At 36.7% G+C, this 15,064-nt stretch overlaps 1 protein-coding gene across 5 annotated transcripts in view; it reads right to left on the bottom strand.

Annotated features, from left to right (window-relative positions):
- STRN (striatin) overlaps positions 1–15,064 on the bottom strand; it is a 78,083-nt gene that overhangs the window by 40,112 nt on the left and 22,907 nt on the right. For all 5 annotated transcript variants that reach the window (XM_068414577.1, XM_068414540.1, XM_068414551.1 and 2 more), the window contains 2 exons: positions 11,850–11,928; positions 9,675–9,839 (listed from right to left, as the gene is read on the bottom strand). In XM_068414577.1, the coding sequence (XP_068270678.1) occupies positions 9,675–9,839; positions 11,850–11,928 (244 nt within the window). The remainder of the gene's footprint in view (positions 1–9,674; positions 9,840–11,849; positions 11,929–15,064) is intronic.

Here is a 15,064-nt window from a genome sequence, read left to right as displayed (position 1 = left end):
ACTGCTATTTTGCCGTTTCCAACACACAAATCTTGATAGACAAAATTTGCAACGTGCTTCACTTGACTAACTTCTTGATTTTCAGCAAATTTTGTGTGTCCCGGTCAACTTTTAGTGGACTAAATCATTCAATCGCAATTGTATTTTTGTTTTTTCCTCTATTTTGCCATGTAAAAAACTGCCATGTAAAAACATCATGGCTGCTGACCTATATTAGCAACTATCAGACGTGCTACAGTAAATAGCAACATATGAACTAATAACAAACATAGCATATAAAATTCTAATCAACAGAACTTGTTATTAAGAGACAGATATCCTTCTACAGGCACAAGTATTTGCAGTAATTCATACCTAGATTTGGTTTTGTACTCATTTGATCTTAAATGAGGCGCTCTCACGCTGAAGCTCAAAGTGACCACCGAAAGAGAAGGTTATATCTTTTTTAAGTAATTGGTCTGAATTCAACCAACATATTAATTATTACATACTTTAGTGGGCAGCATATGTACATAATTGGGTATCTCCATTTATACAGAGGGGTAAAAGACATCTCATGCCTTGGAAAACACAGTTGTTTATCATGTATTGCAAAACTCCTGCACAGTACAAAAATGTACAAAGTCAGCACAGTGACACAGAAGATTATTTGTGCTAGGGCATAACTTCCAAGAAAAAATTCGTAAGAACCAAAAAGAAGAAAACAGAATTGACAGAATATTTAAATTATTTAAAGGTTCTACATGGAAAAGAAGCGTCAAGCTAACAGACAAGTTGATTTGCTATACTGTACCCCAATACACTTTAGCAGTCAAATCAAAAGTAACTCAATAATTTAGCTATTTTTCATCCTTTAGCAGCACATAAACATAAGGCATTTTAGATATTACTGTCAGCATGAACACTTAGGAATACTGTAAAATATATTTAAGAAAACATCTAGCCTTAGCTACTTTATGTTATGTACTTTGATGGCAATTTGAAGCTTGCTTGTTTCATTATTTTCCTTCTGTTTAGTTTGTTTCTGTTACAGGGTCATTCACAAAGCAACATAAAAAAACAGAAGTGGCAAAACTGTATTCTGAAAGAGGGTAGTATAACAAATTACTTTAAATTCCATTTCAGAAAAAGAAACACAACATTTTCAGGGCTTTTGTAGTCTAGAATACTTTTTAAAAAAAAAATGGGTGAAAACAATAGAATGGAGATCCAAAGGCAGGGACTGATGCATGAACTGTAGTATTACCAGCATGAGTAAGGGAAGACTATGGCAAGGTTCAGGACCTGTTGCAAATAGAGGGAGACCAAAAAAAACCAAAAAGGTCTCAAAAAGGAAAATTCATCTTTACTGGATTGTCCTGGATCAAAACATATGTAAGGGAGAACATAATTTTCAAAGTGCAAGAACTTAGGTGTTGCTTTTTCCTTCTTCCCCAGCCATACTGTCTAAAGAAAAACTGCCAGGAAAAAACAGGCCGGAAATCCCAGACAGCAGGAGCGGCTACAGAAGCTGCCAAAGCAGAAAGCATAGAGCAACCAGATTTTGGCAGGAATTCCTCAACCCTGTGCTCCTCTGCTGCTTGTTCTGAATCTCTTTGCCACTGTTCCTTCTTCAAACGCACTCTGCAACAGCACCCTTGCATGGTGTCCTCCCCAGCACCTAACCTGGCCTTCCTTCCTTGAGGGTTTCATCCCAGTTGACTTACCACTTCCTAACCAAATCAAACAACAACAAAAAAAATCATTTAACCAATACAACACCTTCTGTCAGATACTCTTAACTGTGCATTACATCCTCCTCTCCAGTTGCCTTATCCAATCTGACACGAAAGTCTCTGAGGCAGAGAGACTACCTGCTACTCATGTCTGCACATGATTAACTACAACAGGACTAACTGCTTGTCACAAGCATAACAAGTACAATAAGTAGCGCCAGAAACTAAAGTATAGCTACACAAATGCTGTTGTGTTTTCCATCTTACTACTAACGGATGGGCAGCACGCAGATTTTGTGAATGTTACTCTTGACACAGGGAACTTCTGATCCCCAAAGATAAGACACTTTTTCCTGTTTAAAACACAGAATTCTTGTTACAAATGGGCTGGTAACTGAAGTACTTATCTCCTGTAAAGCAACATAAACCTGAAATCACATGAATATTTTTCTCCTCAGGAGAAGCTGCCAGAAATTTCTGCAGCTGTGACTGCTCTGAAAATCTCATCCCGACTTGTATTTTACAGGCTGTTTAATTGCTCAGATTTGTCTTAACCCCTTGGCCCCTTTAAGACTAAAAATAACAATAATCTCTTCCCAGGAAATCTAAGAAATACAATTTGTGGATATTCCACATGTACTATTTAAAGCAAGCATGGCTCTTGGTGGGCCTTAGCAGGCCCTACAGCCAACTCTTCATCTTCTGCCCTATAGTCACATGGCTCAAGACAAGTATTTTGTATAAAAATCCAGTTGACCCTGACATCGAAATATTAGCAGCTTTACAAAAAGTATAGGTTCATTTCGATATTCAGGATCTTAACATAAATCCTGTTTCTTACTGAGTGAAAAGCAGAAAACATAACCTATAGAAAAGGTGAAGTTGTTATGTGGAAACCAAAACTGCACATTGATAATATACCTTTCCTGCTCCCAACATGATCCAGAACGTTTCATATTGCAAACTCAAGTTTAACTTAGACTAAAGCCACTTTACAGACATGTATTTTCTTTGTAATCAACACATTCAATATTTCTATCATTACCTTCTCCTTTGTTGATAGTAACTCTTGGGAGTCTGTGGTCATGTCCAGGGAGACTCTCATAAACTTCTCCCATGAACTGCCCAACCACAAGGCCGTTAACTGCCTCCTCGGTCCTACTCACTCCCCCATAGGAAGTAGAAGAGGGGTTTTTTGTTTGTTTTATCCAAGACATACACAAGTTATCTTAAATAAAACCAGATTTTATTGATAAATTCAGAAGCAGGAAGAAATACCACAGCAAAGTTAACTAAACACAAGTTCAAGCTTAGGCTGAGAAATGTTTCTGGGGGCCTGATCAGGAAAAAGCCTGTTGTGACCCAGCATTCGAAGAGCTATTCTAGCAGTCTTTCTTGAGCCATTTTCATTGGCTCAGTTTTCTCCTACTATGAAAACATGCTACTGCAAGGTCATAAGTTTTATTAATTCCCCATAGAATTCAGTTATTTCATGTTTTAACACAGTCTTTTCAATGTGGCTAGTTGAGTTCTTTCAAACTGGGTGCAGTAAATAAATGCATGCAAATTGAAATGTATTTCTTTCTATGAGGACTGTCTTTAAGAAGTTTGTTAAGTCTTCAATACTCTGCAAAATCTTTCATAATGCAGCATGGAAAATATCAAACTGGTAATTTATAAAACTATGGAACACTTACAATCATCAAAATTTACACACAAGGAGCACGGGGCAGGTTAGACAATCTGTCACAACCTTTGAAGCCTCTCATGAATTCACACCACACAACGCAAGAACCAGTGCAACACATACTACAACTGGTAAGCAACACTTACAAAATGGTTTGGATGTAAATTGGAATAATGAAGGAATGCCATTTAAAAAGGAAAGGCCGCTTCTCTTGCCAAATCTAGTCAGATAACTATACGTTAAATGAACAAGCTTTTTAAAGAACAAAAATAAAAAATAAATTCAATGTTTGAACAACTTAAGTAACTTTTCTAAGTTATTTCTCATTCACCCCCGCTTTGCTTCTCTCTCCCACTTCACAGCTTCTCTGTCTCTTTCTCCCCATTCCTGAGGTACCATGAGTCTTATGTGACATTTCCAAGAAGCATCCCTCAAACCCTTAAGCCATAGATCTGTGCCAATGAAATTAAAAGAGTGGTCCATTGGTACTACTTTCTTCACACAAAACCCCAATTTACCTATTTTTTCTTTCTGCTTCAATGCATCTGTTGAAAGTGTCCAGGTCTGGCCTAAATCAGGTATCTTTGAAATGCCTGTTAGGTCACTGCAAGACAGTGGCAGGGACAAACAGGAAAAAGGTGAAAAAAACACCAGCAAAGGGAATAAGACAAATAGATTTGGGATTTTTCTCTTTTTGTAATTCAATATTTTAGTCTCGCATATTATTTTGGAAATATTTTCTCACAGCAGATGTTACCTCAGGTTGTTAAATGCAGAGATATTTTCCCAAATAAACCATTTTATAAGTGAGTTAACACACAACATTCATCAGCCAGTATGCAGCAGTTTCATTACATGGGTCAGTGTTAATAGGATTTAGAGATGCAAAAGAGTTATTCAAGGCCTTCTGGTATAGATCGATGTCCATTCATTGAAGTGTCAGTTGGAATGATTTGTTGTACATCAGAAAGATAAGGTCTTCAAAATGTTTAATTTTGATCTTTTAAAAGGTCTTTGGATTTGCTCTCAAATGTTGAGGTTTGATGCCTTTTTGTTCATGTAAAGTACAGGCATTGGAAGCCATATGTGGTTCAATATTAAAAAAAAAGGGCAGCAGATCAGTTCCAGAGAGAGACTGATATATCATTCAGGATCATTTTTCTTTAAAAAGTTTCTACTTAAATATAGTTCTAATAAGCAAACCCTTAACAAGAACTCAGGTAATGTATCTATACTGGTTTTGCATATACACACATCTATATATATGTGTATATATACATATGCTTGGTATACCCTCATTCCTTTCCAGTTCTATTCCTTTATTATATTTGCTTCCACTCATATTAAATGGTAGTCAAATACACACCTTCAAGAAGGTAAACTAATTTGACTGTTTAGGTTTCAGTCAATAAGATAAAGCTACTAAAAAAATGAGGTAATAAGTGAAGTGAAAATACTTAAATACTCTCATGTTTTCAAGGCTACAAGTGACACTCGCACGCAGCTTTCATTTCTGTTTCAGTTTGTTGGGGGAAAGCACCCATTCCTCTCACTGCAGGTGTTAAGAATTTCAACCATTATTATGAAGTTATTATTTTAGTATCTATTTTTGAGTCCAGTCATGCCAAGTGGTACTTATCTTTTGTAATGCAAGCGAGCTGATCTGAAGAAACTGAAAACAGATTCCCTTTTAAACTCCATTTAAAAAGTGGAAACAGGACTATATCTATCTCATGTTATCATATTAACATTTCATTTATGGAATCAAAATCTTCCAGGGTGCATTCAAAATCCACATGATGTCTTGAGTGCTAAAGTTTTCAAGAGGATCTGTATATTAGCAAATAAATAGGCAATGTAAGAATACAAGGTTGGCCACAGATGTAGCATCTAGTAACACATAAAGACTGAGGCTACTTCACCTAATAGTAAGAGAAACTGATTTGGCTTTAAAAGACTTTCAGACAACAGTAGTTTGTTCATCACTGTACCAAAAGAAGAAAAAAACAAAGAGGTGGGGGGAGTTCTCTGATGTATTTGCAACCCTTTAAGATATACAAAATTAAGCTGAGAGGTATGAGGGATCAGATGACTATTTTTTAAAATAACTGGAGCCTTGCAGAATTCAAGTTACATATTGTCGGCTGGAAATACTATTGTCTTAAGTATTTGCATCACAGTAACTACTAACGCTTCTATGTACCAAAGTAAACAGCATCAACTTCACAGTAATCACCCCAAACATTCTCACCAGCCTCACCCATAAAAAGGCTCGACTTACTGTAGATATCACAGCGCTGAGTGTCCGAACCCTGGCTGTTGAAGTAGGTATAACTGGTATGACAAGCTCTGGTATAACAGACAACTTGTAAAACAGTTGTACAGACAATATGTGAAAGATGTAGTGAGTTGAGCAGAGGAGAAATATTCTCCCTCCCCACCACGAAGTATACACTTCACACATCCCTGGGATCAGAGGAAAAATGCCAGGGCTTACCCGTACAACGACCAAAGGCATTTTTCAGAAAGAAAAAAAAAAAATAAAAAACCAAGAGAAGTGTGAGTGTCTGCTGTTGTCACTAGTAGAGTAAAAGGTATTGCTGAAGGAGGCTGAGTAGCAGCAACAATCACTATAGGCAGATTAATGGGCTTACACAAAAACCGTGCTAAAATCAGACTACGCTGAGAAGGATGCCAGCTCTTCCATTCTTTTACTGGAATTTCTCTCAGTACCAATTTGTTTTGTTCTCCACCACTTTAATTTCACTGAGAAAGTACTGGCTGATTACCAATAAATAAGAGTCAAAACATAAAGGAAATTTTGTTTCCCGTTTCTGTTACCCCCTCTCTCCTCCGAAAAAGGTAAACATATGGCAGCATAAAAGCATCAAATACAACTTTTTACTTTCTTTTGGATTTATCACACGAGTGTTCAGTTGTATAGAAGGCAATTTAGTCAATTTGTTCTTTCTGGAATTTACACTGCTATATGGAGAAATCTTTAAGGAAATTTAAAGCTAATGTGCCTTCCATTTTCCTGTTCCTGAAATGCACCATTTTCCTTCTGTTTTTTCACTGTGCCGTTTTCCCCTCTATCGTAATTATCTTCATCACATTCACCCACATTCTTTCCAAACTCCTATTGATTTGTCTTCATTGTTTCTCACCCAGAAGTTTTCTCTTTCTTCAGTCCTTGTACTCCACTTCTCACATTCTTCCTTCCATATAAACATTTTTCTTAAAAATCAGACTAAAAATTCATAGTCTCAGCTAGGTCCACAATATTATGCAGTTCTTCCAAGAACAAACAAACCAAATGTTTGATGAGCTGTGTTTTCTCACTTTAACATAGGTGTTTCGTTGTTAGACTAGATTAATTTCCATGCATTACATTTTGTCCAGCACTCTGCTCTTCAAATGAACTAAAACATCTTCAGGTTGACCACTAGCCTTAGACTTGCTAGCAGATATTTGACAATGTTCATTAAATGTTTTGAACCACAAAATTTGCAAAACTGCACTGGCTTGAACAGTTCACAGGCTTCTGTGGTGACAGCAAAGCTTTCCCCTGCAAAAGAGTTTCACTGTATCCAGACAGCCACAGAGCATCTTCCATCTGCATTTCAGTCTGCAACTGTCCCAATGTCTGGTGGTCCTGGCAAACACACATGTCCTTAAATTTCCTGGGATTGCACTAAGGTTTCACTTGGTTTCTTGTTTTTCCAGTCTCTCACCATAACTTTCCTCCTTTACCACTGCCAAACTGCAGGCACTTGTTCATCGTACTCCTTCCAACCGTATGAGCTTGCTGTGTCCCCAATCCTCTTCTCACTTTACATGCATGATGGGAATAACAAGAGCCTGCTAAAAGAACTGCCGATCTTTTTGCACTCCCGGTAAGTGGCCTAGCACTGGTGAGTTTGCTTCAAAGAGCACCTCTACCTCGACTGTGAGCCAGAAATTAGCTGAGACATCTAAATTTTTTCCAGTTCTGCCAACCAGGTAGAAAAAGCATTGAATTAAGTTCTCAAACACTCGGTAAGAATTCCAATTGGGATCAGAAGCAAGATCCATGTGCCTTAATTTTTAGTCACCTATTCAATGCTAATACTCTTCAAAAAGAAGCTGTTCTATACAAGTAAGGCTGACACTAGATGAGGCAGGGAACCAGTAAGTATGACCTAATCAAGAACAACATCTCATCTCATTTCTGATTTCCCATCTGCCATAAATCTGCACTTTGAAATCACAGAAGCAAGTGATGATGCAGCTGGGAGGAGGTGAACAGTGTCACATGCCACAGAAACAGTGAGGTGTAACATTTTACAGTATCTAGCAGAACAAGACCAAATAGCTGTTAAATAACAGGCAGTCTCTGCCAGGAAGAAAGCCACAGAATGCCTCCTGCATGGAAAATTGAAAGACATGGTCTGAAAGTGTACTTGAAAAATCCAGAAGAAGCACAGCATTGAAAGCTAGTCCTGTACTCGGATTGACCAAGGAATTTCAGTAAAATCCCAACTTTCTCCTCTCAGTGAAGGAGATCTCAGCTGCCATCCACAAACCCAAAATCACCCATGAAGACTGACGTTGACTATGTTGAACAAGACCCCTGGAAAATTCTTCCACTGTAAAACCCTGGAGTCACTTCTCACACATCATGTACCAAAACACTCCCTTAAGCTTTCTAATACAGACTGCCATCTTATGCATCACAAGTGAGATGAAAAGTTTCTTGAAGCGTGCAGCCTGACCAGCCTTGCAGTTGACAAGCTTGCAGAGCCACAATGGAAGGGAACTCATTTTTCTCCATCAGTGAACATCCTTAGCCATAGGGTAGCCTACAAAGTGTTAAATCTAATATCAGATCTACCCAGAAAGCAAGTAGATAGGGAAGAAATGCAAATGTATCCAAAACTGCTGTATCAAAAACCACTGTCCAAACATTTCATCCATCAAGTAACTACCTTATAAATATACCCATCTGCTTCAAAACTGAAGTAAACACATTTAAATAAATTCTAAAGTGTAAAAAGAAGAGCTTTATTTACCCACTTCCCCTGAGAAGAAGTGACCCCTTCACCAGAAATGAAACTAAAATTGTTATTGTAATGTATCAAGCATTCCTTGTTCTTCAAAAACAAAGCTGCTGTACATAAATGACATGGCTTGGCAACTACATAGCAGCACAATATATTTTAGTAGCTGGCGGGTTTTCTCATATGTTCAAATTTTCCACTTCACGGCATTAAATTTAACTACATAACAATGAGCTACTGCCCTTATGTAACTTGTTGGCCTGAAGTTGCTGTAGCTATCTGCTAGGTATAATGAAATTTTACAAATGTTTTTTAAAAGACAGAATGCATCATATAGCAGTACTAGACCTTAGGAAAAAAAGGTCTTGAATTTTGCCACATCAATATAGAAAAGGAAAAAAGAGGGAGGATCTTTGAGAAAAGCTGTGCTTGCTGATGCAGCACAAACTACTGGGAACAGTTACCTCATGCATTGTTCAGACAAACAATTCTGCACTATTTTCATTATTTTTCAAGTTTTGCAACTACAGTATCTTAAACAACAAAAAGATAGTTTTACTAAAGCCTCTACAGTTAAGTTTCAGATTTAATTTTTTTTTTTTAAACTCTGCATGGAAAAGAGAAGAAAATGAAAAAAAGCCTCTTATGTTTTCAACATTACTTAAAAAGAAAAGTAAGTACAACAAGCTTTTACTCTCCTTGACTGACTTTTCATAGTATTAAAAATATTGAAAAACAGAAATGAATACCTTAGATTTCAGTCACATTTACATATGTATACCCATTAGTGGAAAAACAAAAACATAAAGGAATCAGAATGTAACAAGTGAATTTGTTTTCCAGATCCAGCCAAAAAAAAACCTCTCTCATATAGATGATCATGTCATAGCACAGACTAGAAGACCTATAATCAATACAGTAATGTTTCCAGCAGTACAAATAAACCATTAACTGGAAACCAACGCTGACCTCTAACCACTAAGCAATCACATCTCAAAGAGGCTGGATTTGACTTTGTGCTGCCATCCAACTCAAAAAAAACTTATGGTGCTTTTAAGCTGTGAATCTTAAGAGTTACTTCCATACTTACTGCTTAATGTAATAAAATTAGTTAAAATTGCTCTATTCTCCAATTAGGGGAAAAATCCTGAAATCTTCTCAGCAAACAAAAATTTGTTCTACGCCATTAAGTGCGTTTACGCAGAAAGATAAGATTGTCATCCCGATGCTTACCCAATCATCACGTTTTCTTTAATCTGGCCCTCTGTGCCATTTACCATTGGCTCTTGATTTCTGTTTTCCTTCTCTGAAGCATCACTTGAGAGGCCCAATAAAGCTCGTACTCGTTTTGACTTCACATCCAATATTGTGTCGGTGTAGCCCACTTCTTGTAGATACCTGCAGGAACAGAACTTGTGCTAATCTTCCATGCACGTCTCGCTTATTCAAAACAGTAAATGAAAACTTCTCCCTAAACTTATCCTCAACCCCTTATCTTAGCAAAGTACCATGCTGCACTAATAAAACATGCTCATAAATCATCCTGAACCAGCTGCAGAGGGATCGTCTCTTGCAGTACCAGCCTCTACAGTCACTGAGAAAAAAAAAAATCAAAGAGCCTAGCAGTCAGAGCTTATACAATACGTTATTCATTCATTTACTAAAATGGATGGAAAAGCACTTTCAATTAAAATATTTACAAATGGCTTAAAAAATCACCACAGTTGCATGTACAACACGGCCATTTTATTCTTCAACACGTGGAAACTACACATGAAGCCTTACAAGAAGTGTCAGCTATGTTCCTTATGTAAGCATTATTAGAAGCCTAGAAGACAGAGGGAATAAAAACAAATTCTGTATCTGTAGCTACTAGTAAGACTTGTTATTTATAACACACTAGGTGTGATAAAATCTTTGCCTTGCCTTTTTCTTATTCTGCAATGGATCTGCAAAATATTAATTTGTCTTGCATATAAGGACTGGGCAGCAAGAATCCTGGACTCGCTTGTATGAAAACCTCAAGGTCTAAAGTTGGCTCTTTCATCAACATGACACAGTGCCTTTGGGGGTGGGGAGCAGAGGGGTGATAATGATTAAAAAAGTAAAAATTGGTCTCTGTCCTTTCCTCTAGAATATGGAGTTATAGCACTGTCTTCTCAGGAGCACTGGACTGATTAAATGGTCAATATTCTAGAGCACACTAAAGAGGGGAAATGCTATTTTACAGTAACAGCTGTTGCAAATCAAGGACATGCACTTTTCCTGCAAGAACATTCTCCTCCAATTATTTAACAATATCCTCTATATAACCACATTAGGAGAGAAATACTGATCATTGGCTATATAAAAATCAAACAAGTCAACTACGTAAAACAGAGTCCGTCAGTAACACACATTCTGTAGTCAGCACTGTGTCACTTATTTATGAATTACGATGAGAAGGAATGACTTGTCTTCAAAATCACTGAGCCAAGTCAAGACCGCTTTATTTATATTTATTCAACATACATGCAAAGATTTGAGCTCTTGAAAAAGAAAAGCATGTACAAGCCGTCCAAAAGACAAATCTAACTTTTGTAAAATTCCTTGGAAAAAGGTCCTTTAATGTAAACTCCAGACTGTCCTTACTGTCTCCCTCCCCTCTCATTTAATCCTATGTAATACACACACAAAAAAAAATCAGAAACCAAAAGTTTTGCTAGCTGATTAGAAGACCTCAGAATCTAACTATCAGCACAGGGGATGAGGCAAACACATGAAAAAATAGATAGAGACACTCTCATGAGAGGTCTTTAAGAGACCTCTCCAATTTAAACCAAGGGCTGTAACCAAGGCAAAACCACACAAAAATGTGACCAAACACCTTGGAAATTAATTAACTCATTATGACCACAATTCAAAAATGATTAACAGACATTTGCTTCTTTGAGATGAACTGAGAATTCGAAAACTTCTAGTCTAACCTTCTGGATATTAGTCTTTTTTGCACCTAGAGCAGGCCAAAATAAAAGTTATCCCTCTATAACACCAGGTTTTTTTACTTTACATAGCTCTTAGCAGAATTATTTGTGAGTGTTGTTTTTCAATTGCAAAAAGAATTGCAAAGTGTCATGACCCACCGTTCTCCCAAGTAGATTGTTTTATTATACTCAGTGAAAGAAAAGCAAAGAAGACTAGGTGTTTGTGATTTGACAAGGCTTCTCATCTGAAGTTCTGAAATACTAAAATTTTTCAAAAACCTTGGAAAAGTAGGGCAGAAGCTGAATGAACTTCATCACACACACACACACTAACTTTTCTTGAAAGAAAATCTAACAGGAAAATATCAAATACAACTATCATCACATTTCATTACCAGATTCTTTCCTTTGCATCTGTTATTCGAGTCCTTTTTTCAACACTTACTGTCTTAGCAGCTGTCGCCCTTGTTTCCATATTAGCTGACTGTTCTGTTGTGGCTGAATCTCTGTCTCATTCCCTTCATCTGGAAAAGATTATTTAATTACAAACATTTTTTCCTTGTCCTACTTTTTAAAAAGATGCCCTTTCACTTGAAAAGACAAATGTGGTTTGTCTTAAAATGATTAGGAATGGTATAATGAAAAAATAAAAGATTCAAAGTGCCAATAATCAATCAAGAGAGAAAAAAATGCACATAGCATGTAACTGTAGTACTATATACACGTAAAGATTGTTAGGTACATCCTACTTTAAGAGAGCAAGTTCTACTAGTCACTAGTGCTAGTCCCTTCTGTCTCACATCCAAAAGCTCCATCTTACTCCTTTTTTTTAAGTGAACATAATCACATAGACAATCTGCAGGTCCATTTTTGCATTAACCTTCCAATATAATTGCTGCTCATAATTTAAGTTTGAATACGAACATCTTTAACTGCTAACAGTATCAAATGTAACTGCAGCATGGTATCTATTTACAACTTACTGTCCAACCAATTTCCTTAATATTTGACCATACAACATAAAACCAACAGATCTACTCACATCAACTTTAAATTCATCCATATTTGTATTGGTTTTGTGGAAGGGATTGTTTGTTTATTTTTTAACCTGAAAAGCTGTTGAAAAATTTTCACCACATTTTCCACAACCATAAATTTGTATCCAAACAGTACTACTCTGGGAGAATCCACAAAAAAAATACATGGCTGTTCTGGTGAGAAACTTATCTGAATGCTGGCAACCAACAGCTACACATTTATTCCATATATAGCTTCATTCTACATGATGGTGGGGTTTTTTTGCCCTCCTCCAGGAGATACATAAGCATATGCTTCCCAAGATAAAAGATCTTGGTTTATTATCTACAAAAGCCTCTACAAAACTTGAAACCCTTGTGGTCCAAACACTAAAGGATGAACAATCTTCTTGTGTAAACAAAAATTAAGAACCAGAAAAACCTGTGGCATAATCCTAATTTGTATTTTTGATAATTTGAGTAATATATATTTGAGTAATTTGATATGTGATGTGGGAAAGATATTGTCCTTACCAGGAAGTCATTTACCTTTAAACAACTGAATTAACACCACACAGGAAAAACACACCACCCACTCAAAGAAGGTATGAGAGACTAATCAGAATTCACATGCAAGGAGAGCCATATGAATTTTACCCATCTCAAATTCACAAATCCATTTAATAGCAACGCTGGGAAATAATCAATTGCACAATGATTTTATGACGACAACTGAACACAGCTGAACCCAGTACACAACCACCAAAGCTCACTCTATAAGAATTAAAACATGACTGAGATAAATCTGCCTGAAAATTCCTTTTGAAAGCAAAATTCCTTCTTCTGAAGGCACTGTTAAGTACATCTACACGCAAGAATTCTCTTTTGCTTAGTCTCCTCAAAACTGATGACTGCTAGCTGTAACAGCAGTTTACAGATGAGAATGAAGCGACTTGCATTATGAACAAATAACAGCAGAAGATATCACAAGCAGTTAAAAAAAAAAAACAAACAGGCATCTTTTTATCAGGAGACTGAACTTTTTCTTCTAAACTGTATTACTGACTCCCCAAGAGATCACAGAGAAAACAAAGAACAAGGACCCACTTGGAAGAACTACTAGAAGCACTTCCACATTTTTTCCTGACTGGGCAAGAAAAACAGGGGCCAGGGGTGAGGAAAGACAGGGACATACAAGTAAGTATCTATCAAAGACAACTCCAAAGGAGCATGATAACAAAGTTTCTATTCTAAGTGTGTATCTTTAATCAGTCCAGATTTGATACAGAAAAAAAGTGTACATTTCTGACAGCTACATATATAGAATGCAAAGGGATAAATCAGGATAACGGAATTTTAACAAAGGTAATTCCACTAATGTTCACTTTGCAGAAGTAATGCACTGGCTACGGCTCTGCTGGGCAAGCCAGGCCTTGCACTGCATTCCTCAGCTGGAAACTGGAGTAACATGCTATAGCTGTATGCTGAGAAATTACAACTACCAAGGATGCCTAGGATCTTGGTATGATCAGGACAAAGTTTTCTAGTGGTCCAGATACAAACTGGGGTCTTCCACTTAGTAACACCAAATTAAACTATTTCTTCAGTTAAGGAAATAACCTTGATATAATGTGAAATTAAATGTCTCAAAAATTCATTAGACGTTGGACAAGAAAAGCCTGGTGTAAAGTTTCAGTAATTGGTGTGGGGTTGAATTTTTTGTTTGGTATGTTTTTTTAAATGACCTTCTGAATTTAATGAGATAAGAATTAACCATGACAGTAATCCAGACCATCCCTTCCACAAACCAATTGACAGAGCTGAGGTGTGCAGACTTTCTACATTGTTCCTTTATGTACAGGTGGTTCTAGTTTCGTTGCCCTAGTAGGAGTATCAGGGGACCAAGATACAAAAATCATCACCTATTACTTTTCCTTTCAAGGGTTTCACCTATAACCAGATCTGTGTACTCCTTTTCTTTTTTCTGAGGAAAGGATAGGGAGATAGAGGGAGGGATGAAAGAAAGTAATTTAAGTCCTTAATTCCTCAAGTTTAGTGCTTAAAACTATCTGTGTGAAGTAGAAGATGCAACCCGTAGAAAAACAAATCAGCTTTCCAGAGACCAAGGTGAAAAACTGTCCCCTCACAGCATAGCACTGAAGTTAGCTGTGTGAATTTCCAATGATCACTGGAATTTTGTAAGTAAATTTCCCTCTCTCAAACTCTCACTTATGTCTCATATGCACTTTCATTATTTTTCTCCTGGAATACCATTGAGGTAATTGAACAACAAACTAGGTACTATACATTTCATGTCCTTTGCCATTAACTTTTTATTCAGAAGAATTATTCAAAGATAAAATGATTCTATAGCTATAAATCTAGTATCTTCCTGTTCCAAAACATCTGTACACATTAGTAAGAAAGAAAAATCATTCTCTCCAGGAGCAGTTTGTTGGTTTGAGTTTGGTTTTTACTTAAATCTAAACTCATTTGATTTATTAATAGACTCTTTCAGAGCATTAGCATATATTTTTAATTTTACAAGAGTAAAATACAGTCTTTATTAATCATCTCTATTCCCACTGCTTCTATTAAGTGGCTTATTTTATCAACACTATCATTTCAGCATTTGCACAAACCA

This window comes from Nyctibius grandis, chromosome 1 (genome assembly GCF_013368605.1).
Source record: "Nyctibius grandis isolate bNycGra1 chromosome 1, bNycGra1.pri, whole genome shotgun sequence".
NCBI classification, from domain to species: Eukaryota; Metazoa; Chordata; class Aves; order Nyctibiiformes; family Nyctibiidae; genus Nyctibius; species Nyctibius grandis.
The sequence above is the reverse complement of the archived record's forward strand: the minus strand, read 5'-3'. Positions and strand labels throughout refer to the sequence as shown.